Below are 27,871 nucleotides of genomic sequence, written 5' to 3'. Positions count from 1 at the left end.
ATCACGATACGTGACAAGTCGAGAGAAAGAATGACTCTATCTAAAGTTCTCTGAATATGGCCTATGGTTCTCTTATTTGTCTAAAATCAACCTCCTCCTTGGATATTTAGTTCAAGAAGATTATGATCCTCGTTATAGATCCAAGTAGCAACACATGTTAGCGGTAGAATGAAGTTCAATCCGAGCCTTCAAAGACCTATAAGAGATTGTAGAGGTGTTGTGGCACCTGCCAAAACATGAATTTAATGTTGAAAATCTTGCTTTTTCAGAGGTTAGAGGGCATTCTGTTGCACCTCCGAATCAATCATCTGAACATTGAAAACTCCTCCAAACTCTTCAAACATTGAGCTACCTCCAATGTGTTCAGAAGTAGCAAATGAAAAATGGTTTCCATTCATGCCCTTTATTTTTTTTGAAAGACCCAACTATTCATCGTCTTCATGTTTGAATGCTATAAAAACAAGAGTATGCTGACAAACATAAGAGTTCGATCCTCTTGTTTCTCTCTTTCTCCCTCCCTCTTAGACCGGTGATTGACAACCAAATCTGGCCAGCGAGATCTTTTGGGATTGGTGCTGAGCTGTAGTAGAAAGAAAATGACCCAAGTTACAAACCCAAGCATTGATTCAATCGTGCCTATAGCATCTTTGTCTGAGCAAAAGTTTGTGGCCCAATACAAAGAGAAGCTCAACAATTTCTGGGATGCAAAGAACGCTTCAAGGGTCAACGAGAAGCTAGCGTTTCAAGTTTCAACTAAAACGAATTGGCGCCTTTGAGGTTGAAATCAATCTACAAGAGGAGCTCTGCAGGCTTATCCATTACCAGAGAATGATTCCTCGCTTCAACTTGAAGAAGTGAATCAATGTTAGGGCCTTAGACGAAAAAGGTATGATAATATCCAAAATATCCATGCAGTTATTATTGAGGTTGATTTCTACAAAGAAAAAAAAAATAATACAAACTTTATTAACAACAAAAACAAAAAGAATTTAAAATTACAGTTTTGTTGAAGGGCAAATTTGAAAAATAAATCAATTTCAGAAAAGTTGAAAGGTTTGGGGTAATGATTCATATGAAGAAAATTTGAAAAACAAACATTTTTGTTAAAAGTAATTTCATGAATATTTTAGACATTTTCATGCTTTTTAGAAAATTCTACCAAAAGAAATCTACTTGCAATTATGTCAAAAAGTTCAGGGGAGGTGATTGCAATTATCAAACTTAAGGAAAATTTCAGCAACCAAAAACTTTGGAGGAGGTTTCAGCAATTTACCCTTATTTAAATAACAATTTTAGGGATAACTTTGTAAAATATATATTTTTCAGACATCACAACACACATTGATTACCGAACAACTACACTACATTCAGACATCTCTGCAAAAGTAGAAAAGCAAAACTTTCATTTTTCACTTTTTGTTTTTTTTTTTGCTTTTCAGATTCACCCAATGCCACCTAAAATCTAAAGAGTTGTAGCCTCCAACTCCAATTATAACCAATCAGCGCTCAGCGGGTATCCAGCTCACAAAAGTTTTCGTGACTTCTATCATCATCATTATCATCATCATGCAGATCCTTCAATTTGGAAAAATACAAAATGAACATAATAGAGTTAATTATCGTTCCCTCATCATTATCATCACTCACTTTTACACAATTTACTAAGTTGGCTTGATCAATGTGATCGAGAGAGAGGTTTACCGAACAAGAGAACCAGAAAGACACGTGAAGGGCGCACTCGTGTATGGGTCCTTTCGTGCATGTCTTTATATATTTCATAAGAGGAGACGGCACAGGGATAGAGTAACGGCTGTGTAATCCTTCTTTCAGAATAAGAATATTCATTCATCCCCAACCTCAACCCAAGTGAAGCAATGACAATTAATCTCATGGAACATTTCTTTTCCATTTTTTTTTTCTTTCGGTTAATATTTCCTTTCTTTCCTTCCATTTTTCATATTTGGGGGTCGGTATGGGGTTAGAAGATAGACTGGAATCGAGATTATACAAAAATGAGGGGTTTTAATTGAAGCTGAGTGCAGAAGCCCCTCATTCATCTTTCATTGCAATCTCATGTCTCCTTTCTTGACCAATTTCCACAAGCAACGTCAGAAGAGCCTCACAAACTTGAGAAGCATTGGCTTCACAGGGATCATCTTTCATGGATGAATAAACCATCCAAGCATGGTCCAGTTTACGCTTGGGACGAACTACAACAGATCCAGGAACTTCTGCATCACGACACGTGACAAGTCCATCACTCTTCTCACCGTATCTGACCTGAAGTAGCTGTGCACATGCAGCCATTGCAGCAGCAAGGGGCATAACCACTGGAACTTTTGCTGACTGACTCAAGGTAAGGGGTGCAACCATGGGAACCTCTGCATGTGCAACATAAGACAAGGAGGCAAGAACCCCAGGAGTAATAGCAGCCTCTGTATGGAAGGAAACAACAGGAAGTTCTCGAGGCAGTTTATACTTTTTTAAGAATTCCTTTCTCTTCTCATATGTCAAATCTTCTAGGGCCTGTATGTCACCCTTCAGCACATAAATGAAATGAAGAAATTAGATGCCGCTTCCTGATCTGGTGATACAAAGAGGAAATGAAATCCGATATTAAAGTTTCCTGATTCCCTATTAATGTGATCAGACGGAGAGGGTCTATCCTCGACCTCAGTCCAAACACACGCACAAAAGGAAAAGAAATCTAGCCTGTTACAATAATATCCACTCCGCCACAAATACATGTACAGGCGCGCACATGCACACACACAGGGTGACACGGAGAGTGTAGCCCATTTAACCCTATTTTATCATCATCTAGAAACTTTTTCCTAGCCTTGCTCTCTCAATGCTCTTGGTTAGGAAACTCTCCCACTACTCTCTAAACACGTCACCATCCTGTATGTGCATATCCATGTATTTTTGTGTGTCATGCTGTGTGACATACTCAAATTTTACAAGATGGCATAAAACTTTAAAACTGACAAAACATTAGGAGTTCCAACAGTTGAGTATAAAGAATTTAGATGTGGGTTCCCTAAATCAATATACAGGGTATTCTGCTAGAGACACTTCAGTTCTAGGTATTGAGGGTTAGAATATATAAGGTCTAGGCCTGGGGTTTGAGGAATTAAGATTTAGAATATGCGAAAAATAATTTGGTATACTCCTCTCTCTCTCGGGGGGGAGTACCCCATTTGATCCCAACTCTCAGCTATAGCCAGCTAGAGACCATATCAACTGAGCCAACATCAATTAGTTGGTGTATTCTAAATGGAAGTCATCATATAAAACAAAAACAATGAAAGTCATCTCTTTCTCTCTCACTTGATTCTTTCCTCTCTCTTGCCCAATATTTAGGATTGTCAATGGGTCGGGTCTGGTTTGGGATAGCCTGTCCTAAATTATTTATTTATATAAAACTAATTTACTAACAAATTATTATTCCTAGCAAAATAGACAAAAAACCACCCTGATTAATTCTCTCTCTCTCTCATAGAGCCCAACGTTTAGAGTTATAAACAGGTCGGGTCTGGTTCGGGATAGCTTGTACCAATCCCATCCTAGTAATAAATAAACTTTATTTATTTATTTTGTTAAATTAAATGAATTATTTATTTATTTACCTGCCCCACTCTCCCCTGAGCCCAATATTTAGGGCTGTCAAAGGGTTAGGCCTGGTTCGGGATAGCCTGTACTAGTCTTGTCCCAAAAAAGTTTTATTCGTTTATTTTATTAAACTAAATACAGTGTTATCTATAAACTCTTATTTATTTGATTTACTAAATTATTTATTTATTTAGAAATAAGTTACTAATAAAAATTAGACCCAGAACCATCTCAATTAATACACTCTCCTCGAGCCCAATATTTAGGGCTATCAATAAGTCAACAAATTATTATTTCGTCCATACCCTTTGCGATAGTGCCATTTGTTGATTATTTTATGATTTTCTCAAAAGTTTTTATTGTGTTATTGATTTTTATTTTTTTATATAATAAAAATGAAAATAAAAATTTATACATGGCAAGCTTGGCATTAATTAATGTTGACAACTTCTGATCTAAATGACTTATGACTATAAGAAGAAAAATAACGTTTTGCTAATTTATAGAGAAAGAGGGTGATGACGGATGATTGTTAGGAATGGCAATGGGGCAGGGAGCCACTCCTGTCCCTGTCCTTGCAGAAATCCCAATCCTTGTCCCCAATGGCGGGGACAAGGTTATCCCATCCTCGTCCCCACAGGGATCCTCACTCCCCATGATTTTTCTATGATGTCAATCATTTGTTTTTTGTTTTTTTGTTTCTTAAAAAAATAGTTAAAATTTACCTCCTATTAAAAAAATCCAAATATCTTCAAACATATCCAACTATATTTTTTAAAATATTAATATACATACATATTAACATATATAGATACATGCATACATATATACAATACAAGTAGGGGAGCCCCATGGGACAGGGATCGGGAGGGACAATTGCCATCCCTAATAATCGTCACTATATTGTTAATTTCCTAGAGAAACAACATTTTTATTTTCTTATTTTATATATTGTTTTTCTTATTTATTCTCAACTGACTCCATTTATACCTTTGTAACTACCAAGAGAAAACTCTACGATAAAGTAAAAAGTAAAAGACGAATAATGCTTACCCAACTAACAAAAGTTGGTTATGAAAATAATTATCATGTAATCAATTATTCTTCAAAGTTGTAATAACCTATGTACGTTAGGGTTATGAAAAAAAATCTAATTTTTTGTATTGTGATTATTTTCTTGATTTTATTTTAAGAAATTATTTTTCATATTAAATAACTTTTACTACTAATACACGTGCGTAGCACGTGCACTTCTGCTAGTTTTATATAAATGTAAGAGTGCATAACGTATTTTCTTTGGTTAGCTATTCTCATATAAATGAATGCAAAGCCTTCCTTTCCGTACTTAGTCACTGTGGGACCTCAAATGAACAAGCCAAGTTTAAATAGTTGGGTGTGCAAGTTGACATTCAAGATCCCACATCAACTAATTATGAAAATGAAGGTTTTTTACTCATCTATTTAACATAGTTGTCAAGGCGACACCTAGGTGACAAGGTGCCCTTGGAGTCTCACCTTCCTAATCGCTAAGTAATTTTCTATAGCGCATTATAACAAACTTTTATATTCTTAATTTTTTGAGGTTATAATTATAAAAGACATTTTTAAACTAAAATATTCATTTTGTGTGTTTATATACTAATTTCTTTTTGTTATTTTCTTATTTGTTAGGGTTTAATCAACACAAACATTGCTAAATGCTGTATTGAACCCTCTAAGACTTCTTCTTCTTCCACCTTTTATTTTCTTCATTTCCTATAACAGAAATAGGGGTTCAACCCCTACATTTTTCGGATTTTCTTTTCCTTCTTTTTCTTCTCATGAATATGTTGGAATATGTTAATTTTCTATACTTTAACATGAAGTTTATACTTATGAAAATTATGGATATTTATTAAGGAAATATGATTATGGACTCTAGGGAACTACCCTAGGATACATGTTTTTACTTACAAAAAATTCATCACCAAGGCGACTAGGCACCCCCCACTGTTGCCTAGCCTCGCCTTGGTGCCTTGAAAACTATGCTATTTAACAATAGGCAACCCATGAGTGTTGGGTTGGAATAAAGTAGTTCAAAGCAAGACTCCACAAAACACTTTTATACATATACTATACATTTTATAATTTAAAATATTATAAATATTTATGTTTTTATTATTTGATGTCATAGGCCCAAAGCCTGGCCTAGCCCATAGTCACTCCTACACATGTTGTTGTCTCTTCATCTAAATTCTATTTCCTTTTTTTCCTTCTACTATTAGTTTGTTTTTAAATTATTTTAGTTTTTCTCCTTTTAGATTTGCCCATCTAACTCTTGGATGCCTATTTTCTTTTGTTTTCTTTTCTCCATATTTTAATGCACAAATCTACCACCATTAATTTCTCTCCCCCCACCAAAAAAAAAAAAAAAAAAACCACCATTAGTCTATGTTCTATGCTTCAGCTTTCCCTTAGAATAACTTTGTGGTACTTAAACATCATTCATTCTATTCTCCTACCAAGGAAAAGTAATCTATCTGACTTGAGGATACTTTTTTAAACATTACTTAAATGATTCATCCTTTTATAAAGTATGTGTTTATTATTGCCATATCATAAGCTGTTACGAATTGTAAAATGTATCTCCTATTTCATTTCTCTCAAACTAAATCCCCAATGTGCACCCTATCAAATCTTCTACTTCCCTCCCCACATGTCCATCTCCTATAAAAAAATCTTCTTTCAATTTGGAAATTTCTTGAATTAGTCTATCTATGTTTTCCAAAAATTGCCTCTTAATGTTTTCTTCCTAACATAGTTGAGGTGTATAAAGTAGTACTTATATAAATAGTTTCTTCACCTAAAACAAGTCTAATGATGTCTTTTATGATACCATTTAGGGAAAATCTATGATACTAGAAGAGATTTGACCAATCAAAGCACCCCTGTAAATTTGATGAATACCACCTGATTGGACATCTCTTTTATGATACCATTTGGTTGGCTGTAAGTTTATCCCATAATGATGTCTTTTCGGTATCATAGTCGAATTCTATCCCCAACTCTTAACATTTACAATTTCAAATTTTTAATTTTTTACCATTGTTATTGCTAGTCCAGATTTTTAGACATAAATTGTTGAGCATTTCGGGTTAAAAGTTTAACATAGTTTAATTCCTTAGTGGCATAAATTCATCAAAGATGTAAAGTTCAGTATGATCATCCAATAGAGAAGAAAATAAAGATGCAGAGCAATACTTTATCTACTTGAGCACACTTAAGAGGTGTTTGACAAGTCTTTTCGTGTGGTTTTTCGGGCTTTTCAAAGCATGGAAGACCTCTCTGTTTGGCAATGAAAGACAGGAAGCCAGAAAGACCTATGCCCTAAAAAGCTCATGGAAGCCCAAATGGCCAAAAATCTGAAAGCTTCAAATCAAGCTTCCTGTCTTTCTGCACCTAAAATCTTTCATTTAACAGCTCTGTAGATCATGGATTTAAAGACGACCCCAAAAGCTCATTACATCTTTTGGCCATTTAAGCTGTTGGAAGATCTTTCTCAAAAAACTTGCCAAACGGCACCTTAGTAGAGAATAGAAAATAAATCTACAATAAGAAAGCAATGCCCATGGACAAATGCATCAAATAATTCAAAAATAAAACAAAGAAAAAAGATATTAGCCTTAAAAAGAAGAAAGGCATATACCTTAATCACTTTAGAGATCAAGATCTCCATGAGTTTTCTTAATTTGACATAATCACCAAGCTGCCCTTCCCGCATGATATCTGATGCGATTGGGCTACCTCCATATGGGCTTTGTGCTAAAACCAACCCAGCAACTTTGTCTTTCAAATCAGACCAATACATAGACAATGCAGCTGCTGCATCCACTCCACCTTTGCTATGTCCAAGAAGCAACACACGCTTCTTGGAGCCCCAATAAATTTCCTCAATGTACTCTTTTATTTCTCTAGCATTTTTCTCCACTGAAGCCTGAATGGTAAATGCCAAAATATTAAAGAAAAATAACCTAACAAGAGGAATTTAAAAAGTACAACTTACAATTGAAACACCTACCTCACTGTGAATCTTGGCAATATGGCATGCAAGACCCATTTTTGAGAAGCACAATTTTGTACTAACAAAATAAAGTGGGCCATGGTTACTAAAAAGACCTGCCAAATCAGAAAACATGGAAACATCATAAGAAAACCAGTTTTAATAAAAGTTGAGTTCATCACCACCCATGCAGGGGGATATGAAAGTCAGGAGAAAACCAGCTGTATCAGTATCCACCACTTGATTATCCAAACCATCTTGATTTCTCCAATCAAAAACTGATATGATAAGAGAGTTGCCATTTGCACTTTACTGGGACATTCCCATGGAAATGGGTTTGGAGAGGCTCATATTCCCTCCATGGTATCCTTTATGTGAATTGTGGTAATTGGTAGGTAAAAAAGGGCCATTAACCAATTCTGGTCCTGGAATGGGGGTCTTGGGACCCTGAGTTCAAAGTAGTCTTGTAAGGAGTACAAATTGCTAGAGACTTAAATTATGACAGTGGTAATTGAGGGTGACCCTAAACTGGTAGTACGGTGGCTGAAGGAACCAGAAACAGTGGTTTGGAATATAGGGAATCAATGAAAAGATTTAAATGGTTAATTAGAGATATGACAATTACTGTTCAATGGGATAGCTGTTTTTTTTTTTTTTTTGCAAAACCAGGGGTGCATAAGTCTGAACTGTTTTTGGCTCAATTGTAATTCTGATTTTAGAATGGGAGCTGCATCTCATGCCTCTGTTTGGATGCTGTTATTGTAATACCTTTTAGTGTCTTTAATGATATTTTCATCACTTATAAACAAAGATACTCATGGGAGCGGTGGACTGGATATGAACCAAACGACCTGCATTTTCTTGCATGAAGTGACTGCTCTCAGACTGAAACCCATATTCTCATGCTTGTAAGCTCCAGGGTTTACCATTGCACCATGCAATGGTCTCCTTAGCAGCAGCTGATAAGGTCTTGAGTTTTGACAACTAATCATCTCATCTCTAGAATAAGGGTTCTTGACAATGCATGTGTGCCATATGCAGTATTGGTGGAGTTGGTTCGGCATTTATTAATCCACTGCAAAATTTCCTACATGTCTGTTCATACTTATAGCCCTTCTCTATCAATTTTGGTAACTCCTAAGAACCTTTCTATGTTGATATCCTCATGGCCAGTTAGAGGTTTTAGTCCTGTGGAACCATCCTCTGGAAGCAGTGGCCCTTCACATTGTGTTGGAATCCTTGGAATGAGAGAAATAGTTGAGTTTTTGATAGAAAAACTTACCACTATATACGTAGTTATTGAGGCTATGCTCAGTTAAAATTCTGCTCTAAAGAATCTTTATTTGAAGATGAGTTTTAAGCCAAAAATGATTAGAGATTAACATTTTAGCTTCAAAGAATCAAATCTTAGACTTGAGTTTTGAGCCCAGAAAAAAAAAAAAAAAGAATTAGTTTCAACAATTTTTGTAAACCAAGATAAAGCAGGTCTCTGGGCATCACAAACCTCCATGCATTAGGTGATTCAAGAACTATGTTGCAAACTAGCAGGCTCAGCTCATGGTGGTTCAGACAAATGCTGAGGCAAATCAGGCGGCTCTCAAGAAATCTGAACACAAGATTCACCTGGATTCAAAGATTGGAAAATGGACTAGCCAATTCTCTAGCCAGACAAGGGATGAATAGGTTTTGGGAAACGATGTAAAAGTGTTTGACTAGACTGGCTACTGCTGGTAGCTGGTCTACTCTTCTGTTGCACATATTCTTTTTCCAATAAAAGTTTCTTGTTACCTATCAAAAAGAAATCAGAATTAATTCTTCAAAAGCATCCCAAATTCCCAATACAGCCTGGGAAGACTGAGAGAGCTTTTATAGTGCATGAGAGCATCCTCAAAGATTTCAAAGGGATAAAGTTCGATCTGTATGACTCTTTTAAATGGTTCTTCACTCTTTAACCATGTGAAGCTCTAGTTATGACATGGTTTACCACCTCTTTTAAGAACATAATACATACAACACCTTTACCCATAATAGAAGAAAATGCCTTTCGTTAAACTGGTTATACTCATTTAGTTATGCCAGTTATTTTCTATTAGGGCACATCTGGATGTGTTCCATCCGTGAGCAGGCAAACAGTAAAAAAAAAAAACATAGTAGTTTCTTCCTATTTTACTTCTCTCACAAGTATTAACCTTTAGTGATGAAATTGTATAGATACCTGGAACCAGTAAGTAAATCATTGAGTTTGGCAATGTGTGAACACCATGCCTGACAGATGGAGAGGCAACTGAATTTAGTGGTTAGAAAACCAAATTACACAACCATGTTATGCAGCCCAATACATAAAAGACTAGCATGATGCTATAGGAAAGCTGATTTTTTTGTTTCCTGAAAAAGGGTGAAGTATAATTGTATAGGAACACCTGATATTGTCAAGCAATTCCATGAATCTCTGTGTCCCATCTTCAACTGGGGGCATTTCTGATGCATGTTGTAGCCATCCAATATCATCTGCTGACCCATGTACAGTCCTCCGGGCACGGGCAATGAGGCTGAACAAGACAACATCCAAACAGCCATAAATTTTGAAGAGGATAAAAACTTCCACCTAACAGTGCTTACATACGTGTAAATGACAAAATATATATGGTTGTTTATGTCATATTTGATATTATTTAGTCCAAGGATATGAAATAGATGTTATAGCTGTAATTCAAAAGAGATTCTCTATAAAATGCATTATAATGCATATTGGATCAACGTTGTGTCATCAATTGGCTAAAATCCAACCATTGTTTTATTTTTCCTTTATGACAAAGAAAAAAACCTTTGATAAAGAAAGGAGAACACAAGAATAGATGATAAGGAATCACCCAGGAAGTAAGAAAAAGTGATATCTTATCATCCTCTCCCCCAAAACAACATAATCCCAATTAAAACTAAGAACAATATTCACCAACACAGACAACAGTTACACACTTTGCTCTTTTAAATCATCATACATTGAAGAAAACATAGACCATGACCAAAAACCATATACCACAAACAAATAAAAACCACCAGTTCTTACCTACACAACCCCATCCATCAATGTCTCACAATAATGTTCACCTCAGAGTATCAACTATCAAGCTTCCCTCTTTTACCTATTTTCCTCCAATCCTCATCTTACATCCACTTCTCATTTAGATAACATACTCTCTCTAGCATGGAACTTAGACCATCTGAAACTTCTGCTCCTCTCAACCCCTACTTGAATGAAATAATATCAATCATCAAATGAAATTGATGATTTTCCATCTTTATCTCTTTCTTCTAATTCCAAAAATACTTCCTTGCAAATTCTTCACCACCGAAGAACAAAACCAACTCTTTGCTAACTTGAATTTCTTTTTCTACTACCAGAATTTGTTTCTACCTCTTTATTTACTAATAGTAACTTCATCCAAAGGGAATTTGTTTCTATCTCTTTCTACCTCTTTCATTAAACTAAGTAGAACAGAGATCAATTGTACTTTTGTTGTAGCATCACAAGTCAGCCGTGGTTACTCACCGCAGAATACAAATAAAAAACCTAACTTTTCCAGCCGCAGTACAATCTCATAGAACACTATAAAATGTAACATGCTTACTCACATAAATCCACAGAAAGAAAACCTGTGGACATAAAAGCAAGGAGCTTTGTACAACATGTGTGCCCTGCGAAAAAGTTACCCGGATGTGATGCATGATAGGATCGCGAAAGGGTGATAACGGCAGCGGACAGCCTGCACAGGCTGGCAGTGGGTCCCCACTTTATGTTCCGATGTGTGTCCCCATCAAATCAGCCTAGAGATCTAAGTTTAACCACCTTAGGAAAATTTTGGAATTCTTCGTTCCATGCATGTATAAGCACTCTCCTTTGTCTATAAATAAAGACCCTTCCCCTTCGAAGTGGAGGGATCTTTTTCATTCATCCTTTCAGCATTCCTGAGAAAAACCCTAATTCCCTCTCATTATTTCCTTCTTCTTCTCAACTTCAGAGCCAAGACTATCATCACCACTGCCTTACAAGTGGAAATTTTTCTATCTATCTTTACTTGTCAATTCAGGCTTTCAAGCCAAAATATGTAAGTTATTGTTTACTTTTTTTGTTTGATCTGAAAATTAATAGACCACTACCAATGCACAAACAAGAATAAAAAGGTTTTTTTTTAATCAGTAGAATAAAAGGTTATTTAGAGATTACAAAGGCGTAAAACACATAATAATATACACTAAAATAGATAAAAAGAAAACTTATTAAAGGCACACACTTAGGTTGCCTTGCACCTTACCACAGGCAATGCACCTTTCAAAAGTGGCCTTCTTAGATTTTGTAAACTTGGGAGAAAATAGTAGGAGAGGAAGAAGAAGAGGAGAGAAAACAGAGATTTAGGATTCAAAAGGTTGTGTTGGCGGCACCAACATTAGTATTTATATATAAATAAAAAGGGAAAATTACAAAAGTGCCCTTTATGACACTAAAGCTTAAGCTAGCAATAGATTTAACACTCTCCATCAAGTTGGGGCATAGATGTCAATCATGCCCAATTTATCACATAAGTCATTGTGCCGCAAGTGATGTAGACTCTTTGTGAAAATGTTCGCAAGTTGCTGCTTAGAACTAACATAGGGAGTACACACTTCCCCACTGACAAGTTTCTCCTTGATAAAATGTTTGTCCACCTCAATGTGTTTAGTTATATCATGAAGTATTGGATTAGCTGCAATGCTGATGGAAGCCTTGTTATCATAATAATAAGGACATGGGACTGTCAACAGAAAACCCTAGCTCACCCAGTAGATTTTTTATCCACATAATCTCAGCCACTCCATGGGACATAGCTCTGTACTCAGTTTCAACATTGGACTTAGACACAACGTTTTGTTTCTTGAAACTTCTTGAGATGCTTGAGAATCTTTTGGCCACTTCTAAGTGTGAAGAGGCATGCATTAACTAGCTAAGAACACCCATGGCATAAGCAATGTTTGGTCAAGTCATAGACAGTTACAAAAGCTTCCCTACAAGTCTCTGGAATTACTTCATGTCTTTAATAGTCTCACAACCACAATCACTTAGTCTGTGGTTTGGATCAATGGGAGAATGAGTCAGCTAGTTTCACCCCCAATTTTCCTGAATCTTGTAACAAATCTAGAATGTATTTCCTTTGAGAAATGAGGATTCCCTTTTGTGAGTGGGAAACTTCAATTCCAAGGAAATATTGCAAGGGACCTAGATCTTTCAACTCAAACCAAGAGGCTAGTAACTCCTTTAGTTTCTGAAGTTCAGTTTTCTAGTCACCAGTGATCACCATGTCATCAACATAGACTATTAAGGATGCAATTTTTTCTTCTCTTCTTTTCACAAATAATGCATGATCCATCTGACACTATTTGTAGGCAATCTACTACAAAGCTACATGAAAATGGATGAACCAAGCCCTTGGTGATTGTTTTAGTCCATGCAAGGACTTCTTCGGCCTACACACTTTTTGTTCACTGCCGCACAAAAACTTGGGGATTGCACCGTATACACCTCTTCTTCAAGGTCACCATTCAAGAAAGAATTTTTTGTATCCAATTAATGGAGATCCCAATCAAGGTTAGCTGCCATAGAAAAAGGACTCTAATAGAATTCATCTTAGCAACCAAGGCAAAGGTCTCTGCATAATCTACTCCATACATTTGAGTAAGCCCTTTCGCCACTAACCGGGATTTATACCTTTCCACTGTGCCATATGCCCTATGTTTCATTGTAAACACCCACTTACACCTTATGGGTTCAATTCCTTCAGGAAGATCCACCAACTCCCATGTACCATTTTTGTGCACAACCTTGATCTCTTCTTTCATTGCATCTATCCATTCAGGTATGGAGAGAGGTTTTGCCACCAATGGAAGAGAGAAAAGCAAGAAAAGAGGGTGAAATATTCTCATCGGAAATAAAATGAGAAATAAGGTGCTTAGTGGTGCAAGACCTTACTCCCTTTCTTTGAGAAATAGGGATATCTAGGTCATCAATAGTAGAAGAATCAATGGCAATGGGTTCAGACACATCAAGGAGAATAAGAGTACCTGATTGGATAGGACCCGCCCCTAGTGAATATGATGATGTTGGTGGTATATTTTCCAACTGGTCACAAAATGGATTGATGATGTCTTCCTCGGGATCAAAACCAAAAGGACATTCTCGAGTCATGGTGGAGCCAATAGACTAATGCTCCTGAGAGGCCATGTTTGCTGAACTACACTTCCTTTGAACTTGCTAGTTAGGCTTTTTGTTTTGTTCTGGTTTCTTACTTATCTCCTGAGCCCACTAAGGCTTCCCGTGGAGATCCCAACAAGTGTCCCTAATATGCCTAGACCATTGACAATGGGTACACCAAAGTTTATCTTTGTCATACACTTTCTTCTAGAAATCTCCCCTCTTAACAGAACTTCCATTGCTTGCATTTGCACCTCCCCTAACTACCAAAGCATCTAGCTCCCCCTCAAAAGAATTCATCACATTTCTCCTACTCTCTTCTGATTGCACCAAGGCATACACTACTTGAACTAAAAGGAAAATCTTTACTTCCTAAAATCTGCACCTTGATGGATTCATACATAGGATTTAGTCCCAAAAGGAAGACAAAGACTCGTTGTTGTGGAACCAGACACTTATAGGTCTTGGCATCTACATCACATTTCCAATCCATATTCAGGTAGTGATCCAACTCCCACTAGATAGATGTTAAATCTGAGCAATAAGCTGAGAGGCCCCGCTCCCCCTATCTACAAGTAGAAGATTCAACTTGTAGTTGGTAGATTTTTGCATATGCCTTTGCTCAAAATATGTGAATTTTGCTTGGTCCCAAATTTCACAAGCTCTCTGCCCACATAAAACTTTTCCTCACTTGTGGCAACATGGAGACTAAGAGCTATGACATCAGCATACTATTTTCCTGATTCCACTTATCATGTTCTACACTCTTAAACTTCGGCTCCTTAATTCTTCCATTTATGTAGCCAATTTTTCCCTTGCAGTTATGTAAAATTTAATTCCCTTCGACCATTCTAGGTAGTTTAGTCCATCTAAGGGAACCACAACCATAGGAAAGTTCATACCAAATCCCCCACTCACTCTACCATGGCTAGTAGACACACTGAAAGTGGCTGAATCCTTAGAAGACATATTAACAAGGACTGTTGTTACAGTTCAGCAACACAGCAGGCACAAGAAGGTGGAAACAATTACCAGACCACTCAGCCTTATACAACAGCATAAAAAAAAAAATATTCACCACTGTCCAAACACTAAACAAGTACTAGAACACTTCTGGAACTGGTTCAGAAGCCAAAAAATAACAACCAAGATCAACAAAGGTCTGGATAGCCTCTACAAACATCAAGCGCCCCTCCTCTAGGGCAAACAATTACACTTTCATAAAAAAACAGTGAATAAACCTGCTGTCACTGCAAGCACAGGTGAGACCTACAAATCACTCACCTGAACATACAAGGATCACATGACCCACATAGGGGAAGAGAACACACCTCAAACACCCTCCTGCATTCTATCACTACACATACGGGCTATATCTTGGCACACGACCAAGAGAAAAAAAGAGAAAAAATTAAGTTGATCCCCTTAAACCTGCCGCTGGAGTATACTTTCCTTGATATGGAGGAAAATACAGCAAGAGAGAACAGGAATCCTTGATCGAACGGTCTTCAGGGCCAAGATCCATGCTCTGCTACCATGTAAACTTGGGACAAAATAGTAGAAGAGAGGAAGAAGAGAAGACAGAAAACAGAGATTTGGGATTCAAAAGGTTGTGCTGGTGGCACCAGCATTAGTATTTATACTAAAGCGACCTAAGACAAAATAAAAAGGGAAAAATACAAAAGTGCCCCTACGACACTAAAGATAAAACTAGCGACATATTTAATAGATTCAAACAAGGTACATGCCTTAAAATACACCTCACACTGTGCATGACACACCTTTTGAAAACTGGTTTACCATTTACAACAACGTTGAGTTTTAGAGAGGGAACTTCAATCTTGAGAATTGTCATCTGCTTGATCAACTTTCCTAGAGCATTGTCTCCTCCTATAACATTCTACCTTTATCTTTTATAGAAGTTGGAAATCAAGTAACCACTTAGAAACAATTTTCCTAACTTGACTCTACACCATCATCAACACCTTAACTCTTCAATTAGAATCATTTGATGTCACCTCCCCCTTTTTAAGATTTTTATATCATCATCATCATCTGTGCCTTATCCCAACTATATCCTTTTTAAGATTTTTATATGATGAAAGCTAAATTACTATAGCCGAAGTAGCAGAAAAGAGAAGAAGAAGAAGAAGAGATGCTGGAATGTTGAACTACTCTACTCAGTCGACAGTACTATTATTTATATTATGATGTAGTACAATGATACAGGAAGTTACTAGAATGCCCATGATTAGTGATGGGACACCCAGACAACTTAAAACATTAAACAGGATTAGGCCCATTAACAAAGGCCCAGTACAAGACAACTTAAACTTAAGTATAGGCTAATAAGAACTCTTATCAGCCGAATACTCGTACATACAAAGACTTCAATCCAACACTCCCCCTCAAGCTAAGCGTAGATATCAATCATGTTTAGCTTGCCAAGCATGTCCCTAAACTTTGCTACTGCCAGCCCTTTAGTCAGTACATCTGCAATTTGCATCTCAGATGGAGTATAAGGCACACAGAGTTCACTCGAGACAATTCTTTCTCTAACAAAGTGTCGATCAATCTCAATATGTTTTGTCTTGTCATGCTGCACAGGATTGTTGGCAATGTTGATGGCAGCTTTATTGTCACAATACAGCCTGAGAGGACCTTCAGCCTTAATGCCAAGTTCATTAAGAAGAGTTCTGAGCCATAAGAGTTCAGCAACCCCATGGGCCATAGCTCGATACTCTGCTTCTGCACTTGATCTAGCCACTACATTTTGCTTCTTACTGCGCCATGTGATCAGGTTTCCTCCCACAAATGTACAGTAACCCGAGGTTGACTTCCTGTCTCCAACAAACCCAGCTCAATCTACATCAGTGTAGGCTTCAATTTCAATTCTATTGTTTTTCCTGAAGAGAATTCCCTTCCCTGGGCAAGTCTTCAAGTACCTGAGAATCCTTTCAACTGCTTTCATATGAGGGATCTTTGGAGAGTGCATAAATTGACTGACAACATACACAACATAAGCAATATCTGGCCGAGTGAGGGATAGTATATCAGCTTCCCTACCAATTTTTGGTATCTCTCTTTATCACAGTAGTCCTCCCCTACTGATTCCTGCAGGCCATGATTCTGTTCCATTGGAGTATCTGCTGGCCTGCACCCCATCATGCCTGTTTCCTCTAGGAGGTCAAGAACATACTTCCGATGACATATGTAGATTTCCTCTCGACTTGGCAACTTCAATCCCAAGAAAATATCTTAAATGACCCAAGTCTTTGATCTCAAATTCAGAAGCTAGAAACTCCTTCAGTCTTTTTATCTCTTCTAAGTCATTCCCGGTAATTACCATATCATCCACATAAACAATGAGTCAGTAAGTTTGCTATCCTGTCTCCTTATGAACAAGGTATGGTCTGCACCACTCTGAGTGTACCCCACTTTCTTCATGGCCCCACAAAGCCTCTCAAACCATGCACAGGGAGATTTCTTCAACCCATATAATGTTTTCTCAATTTGCACACCTTTCTACTAAAGTCATAGCCTGGTGGAGGTTTCATAAATACCTCTTCATGAAGGTCACCATTTAAGAAGGCATTCTTCACATCCAGCTAATGAAGTTCCCATGAAAAGTTTGCTGCAAGTGACAATAGAACCCGAATTGTGTTGAGCTTTGCTACTGGGGCAAAGGTTTCTTTGTAGTCAATCCCTTCTTTTTGAGTAAACCCCCTTGCCACAAGTCTGGCCTTGTACCTTTCAATGGACCCGTCCTCCCTGTGCTTTATAGTAAACACCCACTTGCACCCAACAGTGGTCTTCCCCTCTGGCAGATCCACTAATTCCCAAGTTCTTGCTTTCATTAGGGCTTTCATCTCTTCATTCATAGCTTCTTTCCACCTTGGATCAGACACAGCCTCTGAGTACCTAGAAGGAACACGCACAGAGGAAAGAGAAGACACAAAGGAGTGATAGGCATGAGATAAATGTGAGTAAGAAACAAAATCAGCAATGGGGTGCCGGGTGGTGCAAGAGCGGATAGGCTTACGGAGAGCAATAGGAAGATCCAAATTAGAAGTATGAGAGTTGAAATTACCTTGGATTGTAGAGACAGATTGATCTGAGTCCAACTGGTTGCTGTCATGCGGTTGAGGGCCCCTTTTCCTTCTGTTGTATGTAAGTATCTCTTTTTGTTGCCTACCGGAGCCTTCAGGAACATCTGCAGCATCAGGAGAGGTAATCAGCACAGTGGGAGCCTCACTGGGTTGATCTGGAATGTCACAACAAGGAGTAGGAGGAGAGGATGGAAGACCCGAGGCAGATAGGGAAACAAAAAAGGAGGGAGAATGAGAATCCTCTTCCATCCCACTAGTCTCCCCCTGAAGAGGATTCTGAGAAGACTGAAAATAGGATTGAGACTCAAAGAAGACCACATCTCTGGTGACATACTTTCTCTTGGAGACAGGGTCATAACACTTGTAACCCTTTTGTGTAGGAGAGTACCCCAAGAATATTCCCTTTGTAGCCTTAGCATCCAACATGGTCTTCTTTGGATCCTTCACATGTATGAAACATATACAGCCAAAGACCCGAGGAGGAAGGGGAAAGTATGGAAGAGGGGCACAAAACAGATAAAGGAGTTTTCATACCCAACACCTTAGATGGCATCCGGTTTATCAGATATGAGGCAGAAAGTACAGCTTGAGACAAGTATTGCTTGGGGACTTTGTGCTGGAATAGTAAGGCTCGAGTTGTCTCCAATAGATGTCTATTCTTGCACTCAACAACCCCATTCTGCTGAGGAGTATAAGCACAGGATGACTGATGTAGTATGCCAGCATCTTCATGAATAAGCTTGAGACAAGTATTGCTTGGGGACTTTGTGCTGGAATAGTAAGGCTCGAGCTATCTCCAATAGATGTCTATTCTTGCACTCAACAACCCCATTCTGCTGAGGAGTATAAGCACATGATGACTGATGTAGTATGCCAGCATCTTCATGAATAAAGGATTTTTCTAAGTATTCAACAGCATTGTCTGACCTGAATTGCTTAATCTTCTTATTAAACTGTGTTTCAATCATCTTGCAAAATGCCATGGTTATCCGTGGTACTTCATCCCGTCCTTTTAACAGGTAGATCCATGTACAACGAGAGTAGTGGTCAATAAAACTGATAAAGTACTGGAAGCCATCAAAGGAAACAATGGGTGAAGGTCCCCAGACATCAGAATGAACCAAATCAAAAGGAGCACAAATTTCATTGTTGGAAATTGGATACACAGTTCTACATTGCTTTGACATTTGACATACTTCACAGGTTAGACTCTGACTTGGAATGCCCCTAAACAATTCGGGAAACAACATTCCTAATGAGGAGAAAGACACATGACCTAGCCTAGCATGCCAAAGATGCAGCTTAGCTATTGACTCCACACTTTCCGGATTACTAGCAGCAGATGCTTGTAAGGCTAAGCCGATGTCTGCATCAAGGTAGTAGAGGCCTCCATACTCATAACCGCACCCAATCGTTCTCCTTGTCAATCTGTCCTGGAAGACACAATGAGTAGGAAAAAAGGTTATACTACAGTTCAAAATTTAAGTAAGTTTTGAAACAGACAAGATTTGAGGTAAGACTGGGAACATGTAAAACTAATTTAAGAGAGAGGTCCTTGCTTAGGTCAACAATTCCCTTCCCAAAGATAGTGGAGAAAGACCCGTCAGCAACTCTCATCTTATCCTGACCAGACAACAAATGATATGAAGAGAATAGGGAAGACATATGTGTCATATGGTCAGTAGCACCGGAATCAATAACCCAAGAAGTAGAGTCAATAGAGCCAGTGGCATTGAAGGCAGAGGCTGTACCTGATCTAGCAAGAGATGTAGAAGCAAAAGAATTATTTCTTAGACGGGCTAATGCCCCCCTGCTAAGGACCTCAACCTCACTAGCAGTGAAGCCCAAAGTACCAGTTCCAGAAGAATCAGCAACCAGTCCCATAGGAGAAGAAGACACTGTTGGTGTATTTTGTGAGTTGTCATCATTGTTGCTGGTGACAAAATTCCCACTTGCCGCAGGCCTGTTATCTCTAGAAGAAACATCTCTGGGTATTGAAGACATCTTGACTGCAGCCACTGTGTAGGTGACACTGATTAAGACTAGCCGAAGCAGTTCTGAAGGTTCTGAACCAGTTCTGGAGCAGATCTGATTAGCTGAAATGATCACAGCAGGTTCTGACAGCACTCGACACAGTTTCAGACTTGCCGAGACTGTCACAGTTCTGAAACAGTTTCAGTTACAACAGCAAGCAAGGAGTTCTGGGCTGGTAACTAACCTGAAGCTAAGGGTTCTCAACTATTGTGCTATGCAGACTCCACTTGAACTTCGAGTACTGCAACTGTAAAAAGAGTGCCCTTCCTTGCGGCCAATACTAGGACTGCTGACATCAGTCCTCAACTAGGGTTCACAGTGCTGAACAATCTGGAGATGGCAGCTCCCTAGGTAATCTCACAGCAGTGGTGAGGGGTTTTGGACTGATAACCACCCTGAACTTGGAGCTGTTTGCCACATTGCTATGCTGGTAGAAGTGTTCACAGTGCTGGTAGAACACTAGATAGACTTCACTTGGGCTGAACCAAAAACTGCAACAGTTCGGGTACAGTAGCGAGCGAACAGTTCGAGGCTGCAACAATAGCGAGTGAACAGTTCGATGCTGCAACAGTAGCAAGTGAACAGTTCGAGGCTGCAACAGTAGCAGTAGCTAAGCCCCTTTCGGCTAGTGCTAGGACTGCTGAAATCAGTCCTCAACTAGGTCTGTCCTACACAGACCTCTCTTAGTAGCCAAATAGCTACTATTTGCTGGAAATAACCTAGTAGGACATCTACTTCTGGGTCTTACTTCCCTCGAGTCCTACAACCAAGAGAAGCCCTAGGTTCGAACTTGCTTTACTCTCTTACACCCCTAGGTTTTCACTGCAGCAACTCAGAAAAGGAAGAGAGAAGATGAAAAGACAGCAAGAGAAGAGAGTGTGTGCCGGCTGAAACTAGGAAGAAGCTAATGCCCTGATACCATGAAAGCTAAATTACTGTAGCCGAAGTAGCAAAAAAGAGAAGAAGAAGAAGAGATGCTGGAATGTCGAACTACTCTACTCAGTCGACAGTATTATTATTTATATTATGATGTAGTACAATAATACAGGAAGTTACTAGAATGCCCCTGATTAGTGATGGGACACCTAGACAACTTAAAACATTAAACAGGATTAGGCCCATTAACAAAGGCCCAGTACAGGACAACTTAAACTTAAGTATAGGCTAATAAGAACTCTTATCAGCCGAATACTCGTACATACAAAGACTTCAATCCAACTTATGATATCCCCATTCTATCCCTCGAGAATCTGCATCCTTCATTTGATCTCTCTATTTGTCTACCCAAATGAGGAACACATCCTTCATTTCATCCTAATGATGAGCAGTTCTTAAATCTCCTCATTTCCCATCACATCATCCCTCTATTCTTTAAATATTAACCATTTCCTCATACTGCAATAAATGAATATCCATTTTCTTTACCTTGAAATTTAAACTTTTTTTATCAATAACCAGAAAACTTCATTAATTAATGAAAAAGATACAAGTGAGCATCCCGGAGAGAGATAAACTCTCTTAACACTCTCCAAGATGACAAAAACATACAACAATTACAGAACAGCCCAGAAGAGTTGATCCCTTCCCACCCCTTGCTTTGCCAAAACATCGGCAAAGGCATTTGCACTCCTTTTAACTCACTGCAACTTGATCTCTATATCTAGTGTTAAATACTTAAACTTCCTCCTTTCATTGACAAATTTCTACTAGCCAGTTTCATCTTTTTGCAGCCAGCTGACTACCAAATTTGAATCCCCTTCTATGATCAATCTTCTTATATTCAACTCCTTAGGCTTTTTGGATCCCTTCCATCACAGCCAAGATTTCTGCCCTGAATGAGTCTCCCACATCTATCGGCCCCGACTAAAGGGCAATAATTCCTCCCTCTTCACTCCAAAAAACACCTCCAATACTTGAAGGGCGAGGATTCCCCTCATTACTACCATTGAAATTCAGTGGGACCCAAACCGGCCTTATAACAACTCTTGAAAGAGAAGAATCAGCCACCTCCTTCCACTTCCTAAGCAGGTCATTTGTGGAAATGTCATCAAAACTTCTCAAGTATTTAACCCAATGGATCACTCTGACAGAAATGGCTTCTATGATTGCTTCTCTGCTCCTTTCCTTGTCTGAAAAAATTCTTTGATTCCTTTCTTCCCATATTGTCCAGCATACTGCTGCTCTTGTACACCCCCAAAATCCAAGAGTTCTCACCCTTATCCATAGGACCTGAATAAAATACCAAAATTACCCCCACTATTTGCCACCTGACAACCTGACCTTAATCTTCTTGCTGAATTGCAAAAGAACTGCCCTCTAACCCTTTGTTACCTGTTGAAAACAACTTCTATTGAATTTCCATCCCCTCTTTAGAAACTCCTACACTTTCCTCCCCAGTCACTAATATTTTGCCTTCAATCAAAACACAAAATTTATAGAAGTTACCTGCAGACAAGAACTCAGAAAAGGACAGAACCAAAGATGAATCATCTGACTCAATGGGGATTTTGGAAACCTGCAACTGGCCCTTGAGTTGAACCACTTCTACCAATCTTCCTAAAGCAACCATATGCAACACAGACCCCTCAAAAAAAAAAAAAAAGCTGAACTGCATGTGGAACAGAATTCTTGCCACATCGATCCACAAGTATCTTTAATGAAACATTATTCAATGTCACAACTGACCACACCCATTGACCAATTCTAAGTTTGGCTCTATGCCATTGTTTTATCCCCTGTTCCAAAATACTTTCAGCTTCTTCCTCAGCTGAGCAAATAAAAAAAGGCCTCCACACAATTTCCTAACCTCCACTAGTCCATCAGTGCTCCATTTCTTTGTCAACCACTATGCTACATTCCTTACATCAGGATTACAATTTACAAAATATCCAACGAGACAAGCTTCTTAAAATTCTATCCACTTTTTCAACTTCCCTGTCTCTGCCAACTCAACTATATTGTTTTCAAGTCCTACAATATTCAGGAGGATACTAATAGATGATAAGAACTACACTAAAAGCAACCTTGTCCTAACGAGGTCACATCAGTGCCTCACATGCACATGCCAGCGTGCATGGAAACATCTCCCATACTTATCAGTGGGAGATGTTCCCAATACACAGTTGGGATGTGTTGTGGGGTGCCACTGTGAACTCTCCTAGCCATGGTTTCAAATGTCGTGAAATGTCGCTAATGTCGCCTGACATATGTCGATGTCGAGGCTCACCGACATGAAAATAGATAGTAATATAAAAATTACATTATTTTGGTCGACACTTCCTATATTTCGGAAATGTCAACCAAATCAGTCCAAATAACCAAAAAAAAAAGACAGTTTTTCCTATTATGTCGACTAATGTACATTAATAATATAATACTAATATATTATATTATTATAATACAATATATTAATATAAATTATTCCATTAATAATTTCTATTTAATATTTCGAATAAAATATTTATAAAAAAGAATTAACAAAATATAAAAACAAAAGAATAAATTAATTACTTTATAATATAAAACATAAAATACTTTTCAAGTAATAAAATATTAACTAGTTAGTATTTTTTAAAATATTTATTAAAATCAGAAAATGTTTATTAAATTTTATAATAAATCATATTCTACATTTAATATAAAAAATCAGAATAAACTTATTAAATTTTATACTAAATCATAATTTATTATAAGCTTAGTATTAAAAATCGTAATAAATTCATTAAGTTTTATAAGAAATTAGAATTTATTATAATCTTAATACTACAAAAAGAAGAATCAGTTTATTAAATTTATAATAAAGCATAATGTATTATAATTTTAATATTTAAAAAATCAGAACAAATGTATTTCTATTTAATAGTGTGAAATAAATATATTAGAATTTATAATAAATCAGAATTAAAAATAAGAAAAGAAAATATCAGATAACCTTGTAAAAACATCAAAATGCATAATAAATCAGTAAATCGTCATTTACTAATTTGTTATTGAACTTAGTTTCTTACCTTTATATAATGGCTGGGAATAAGATAATAGTCTAGAAATATGTATTAATGCTTCTTTTATCATTTTAGAAAATATCATTGCATATTTCCACATATTTCATAATATTTCCACAATGTCTCTAATTTTTACAATATTTCCCCTCGACATTTCCGACATATGTCCTATATTTTGGTCACTGCAAACTTCTGTTTTGCCATTCCATTCTACCAAGGTTCATATCCTCTGTTAGAGGGTCCTTGAGTTGTTTAGCATTATTTTTTATCAGCAAAATGAGAATTTTATTCAATTAAGAGAATTAAATACAGAACAAAAGCTGCTGCCTTTGAACTCCCTATTTAGCTAGAGAATCAGCCATTCCATTTGCAGTTCTCCTGATCCATGTGAACGAGGCATTGAGTTCCCTTGCTATGCTTACCATCTCCCTTAATGGATGTCTATAGATCCAAGGAACAACACTATTGCTTGAAATGGTCCAAGATATCACTATTTTTGAGTCCCCTTCTATTTCCAAGTTCTTATGATCTACTTGCTTGGCAATTTTTAACCCTTGTAGCAGAGCTAATAGTTCAGCTTTTAAAGAATCACCTTCCCCTAAAGGTCCTGAGTACATAGCCAATACATTGCTTTGTGGAATCTCTGATCACACCACCAATGCCTGCCATACCCAGATTTCCTATAGAGCTCCCATCAAAGTTCAACTTAATCTTGTTGGGACCCAGGGGCTTCCACTCCATCACCTTTCTTTCTTTCTTTCTTCTCAGCAATGTGTGTCACTTCATTCCACATTCTTACTATAGTAATAATTGAGAAATTTTGAAAGAGCTAGAGTGATTTTACCCAGTGTGCAACATTTATCTTTATGGCCTCCACTAGATCTTTTTTTGACCTATACTTCTCATTAAATATTCTTTCATTCCTTTCCTCCCATATAGTCCACACCACTGCTGCTCTTACTGATTTCCACATAACCCACCCTTTTTTCGTTGGCATCCTTAACAAGTTTGGATCGAAGAGGTATTCTACATCTTGGGGAGTACTCCACTTGCAACTAAAGAGAAAGCAAAAGGATTCCCAAACAAAAAGCACAAAAGGGCAATGGATCAATAAATGGAGTAGAGATTCAACCATCAGTAGAGCAAAAAATGCACATACGAGGGGAGAGGCATTTATTTGGCCTCTTTTTTTGAAGCATGTCACAAGTGTTCACCTTCCCAAGAAATACCTCCTAACAACAGAGCTTGAATTTTTGGTGGAATGGGCTTGCTCCAAACCTATTTCACTGGAAAATTCTCACCGTCGAGTTTGCACAAGGTATTGAAAAAAGAAGCACAAGGTACTGTTACAAGAAGTAGACCACACTCTAGTGTCCTCCAAAGAATGAACCAAGAAAGGGGATTGAACCAAGAAAGCTGACTTAAGATATCAATCAAACAAATAAGGGACTCACACTCATTATTCCTCAAATCCCTTCTGAAACCAAAATCCCAACTCAATCCAAAGTGAGAAAAGGTGACAAAATTCGAAATGCATTGTAACTGGTAGTTAAAAACTGAATAAATATCAGTGAAAAGGGAGCAAAAAGGAGTATCACCCAACCAAAGATCTTCCCAAAAAAGGACCCTAGAACCACAACCCACATCAAATACGAGGAGATTAAAAAAGATAAGATATGCCTCTTGTATTGCTTTCCATGGAGAGCTTGAGGAAGATGTGGGGGCTATTTTAAACATATAGCTATAGAAGGAGCATATCGCTCAAGGAGGTTGTTTAGCATTATATCATGAGTTGAAGGAGCATATTTTAAACATATAGCCCCAAATGCATAGTTTTTTTTAATCGATAAAAGAAACTAAGATAACAAAGAAAAAAAATTATAGATCCATCTTTATTTCCAATTATGCCACCTCTCTTTTTTATACCCCCTCTCTACTCCTGTTGTCCATTATAATCTTTTATCTCTTTCCACCAGGAATTAGAAAAGCCTCTGACCTGTGCCTCATCAACATTGGAGAAGCTGGAGCCTTGTTATTTCATTTCAAATGGATCCAAAGATTAGGCAACTCTTTAGCAGGTCAAACGGCAAGGGATGGCTTGCAGTGAGCTCTATTAGGGAATTCCCACTCCACTTTCAAGGAATGCCTGCGATTTTACATGCTGCCAACCAAAAAGACTTAACTGAGAAGTCACCTGAATGCTCTGCACCCCACCACCTCCTTTCCTGAGAGTGAATCTGAATCTGCACTTTCTTAAGATCTCCCAATAGGGCCAGCAACTCTTACATTTCCCAGTTATATAAACTTCTTCTAAGTTTTGGCACCCAAATAAGTTGATATCCTGTCACCTCAAAATAATCCTTGACTAGGGTATTTCAGTCCATTGCTGCATTGAAGATTTGTGGGTATGCCAGATGTATGGATCTTGATCCACCAAACAACATACCAGAATTTTATGCTACCATCATGGCATGGTTTGAGGAAAATTTTCTCTGATTTTCATGGAAACTTTCCATACACCTGAGCTGAATAGGCTTTGGACTAGTGCAATTTTCCACCCTAATGCAGCTTTCCCATACTGATCATGAATTAGTGTTCTCCACAAGGACTCTCTTTCAACGTCATTCCACCACAGCCATTCTCCCAACAATGCGTTATTCATTTTGCTTAATCTTCTGATGCCCAACCCACCCTTGTTTTTTGGGAGGCGAGACCATGCCACTAGGTGATAATTGATTCATTAACTAGTGTAGATTGTAATTATTCTGTTTAGTTTTATCAAACTTCATGAGATAAGCATTGGATGGTATGTAAACATAATATTTTTTTTCCTAAACCAGAAATGCATAAAAAACTAGTAAATCTAATATTTTACCTTTGGAAAATTGACAGTCCATTTCGAGCACTACCAGAAGTTTCTGCAATTGCAGTTGTATTTTGAGGTGAAACTGCTAACCGGGTCCTCAGTTGCCCATCATGTATAGGTGGAGCAGCAGTGGCAGTGGCAAAAGATTCAGAAAAATTTGTTAATTCCACCATGTTCATCCCCGAACCTCCATCCATTGGTCCTTCTGAAATAATTACATGGTATGGTGATTGGTGACAAACCCACTTCAATATCTTCATATTCATCAACTTACCAATCCATCTGTAATTTAGAAGAGATTCTAAAATACCATAGTTAAAATACAACTGAAGTCATGCAGCACACACTGATGGGTATTTTTAAGAGAAAAACAGTAGAATATCCACAGCGAAATGAAGAAAATGGACAAAAGGCTTAAACTCAAAATTTACAGATCCAATCACAAGAACAATAAATTTTATGGTAAAGCCCATAATAGAACTTAGTCCTATTCCAAGAACTTGGAAAATTCAAGCTAGTAGTAATCTGGATAGACCCAACACAATAACTAGAAAATGTTCTCCGTGAAATCCTCTCAAGGTTTAGTTCTTCAAATGTTGCTTGAATCTTCTTGTCTTCATTCTCATGATTTGCTGGGAAATAATCACATCATTCTCAAGATATTTATGATATTTTTTTGCTCGCACTTTTGGAGAGATATTAGGTAATATACATGCTTTATATATATAAAAAAAAAAAATCAAAAAGAGTACATGAGAGGAAATACACTCATTCACAAGGTAAGAACAAACAATCCCCTTTAAACTAAAATTCTAGCACGAATTGATAAAAAAAAATGGAGCTATACAAAAAAAGCCTTCCCTATTCATGAATTTGCAAGGCCATCCACTAAGTATTTATTTCCTTAGGTATACAGTTAATCTGGACCCTCAAGCATGTTGAGGTCTCTCAAATCTCATTTCTTTGCATGTTTTTGAAAAAAGTTAA

General features: G+C 37.5%; 1 protein-coding gene across 3 annotated transcripts in view; it reads right to left on the bottom strand.

Annotated features, from left to right (window-relative positions):
- Nucleotides 1-1,516: 1,516 nt before the first annotated feature.
- LOC148880455 (alpha/beta-Hydrolases superfamily protein) overlaps nt 1,517-27,871 on the bottom strand; it is a 33,053-nt gene continuing 6,698 nt past the window's right edge. For 2 of the 3 annotated variants that reach the window (XM_088962369.1, XM_088962370.1), the window contains 6 exons: nt 26,894-27,089; nt 10,072-10,200; nt 9,867-9,916; nt 7,670-7,767; nt 7,298-7,585; nt 1,517-2,538 (listed from right to left, as the gene is read on the bottom strand). In XM_088962369.1, coding sequence (XP_088818495.1) covers nt 2,050-2,538; nt 7,298-7,585; nt 7,670-7,767; nt 9,867-9,916; nt 10,072-10,200; nt 26,894-27,089 — 1,250 coding nt within the window. In that variant the 3' untranslated portion in view covers nt 1,517-2,049. Of the gene's footprint in view, nt 2,539-7,297; nt 7,586-7,669; nt 7,768-9,866; nt 9,917-10,071; nt 10,201-26,893; nt 27,167-27,871 lie in introns of all 3 variants that reach the window. The other variant, XM_088962371.1, reaches the window with a different exon arrangement.

This window comes from Nelumbo lutea, chromosome 1 (assembly GCF_056320005.1).
Source record: "Nelumbo lutea isolate HS-2025 chromosome 1, American lotus-T2T, whole genome shotgun sequence".
Lineage (NCBI taxonomy): Eukaryota > Viridiplantae > Streptophyta > Magnoliopsida > Proteales > Nelumbonaceae > Nelumbo > Nelumbo lutea.
The sequence above is the reverse complement of the archived record's forward strand: the minus strand, read 5'-3'. Positions and strand labels throughout refer to the sequence as shown.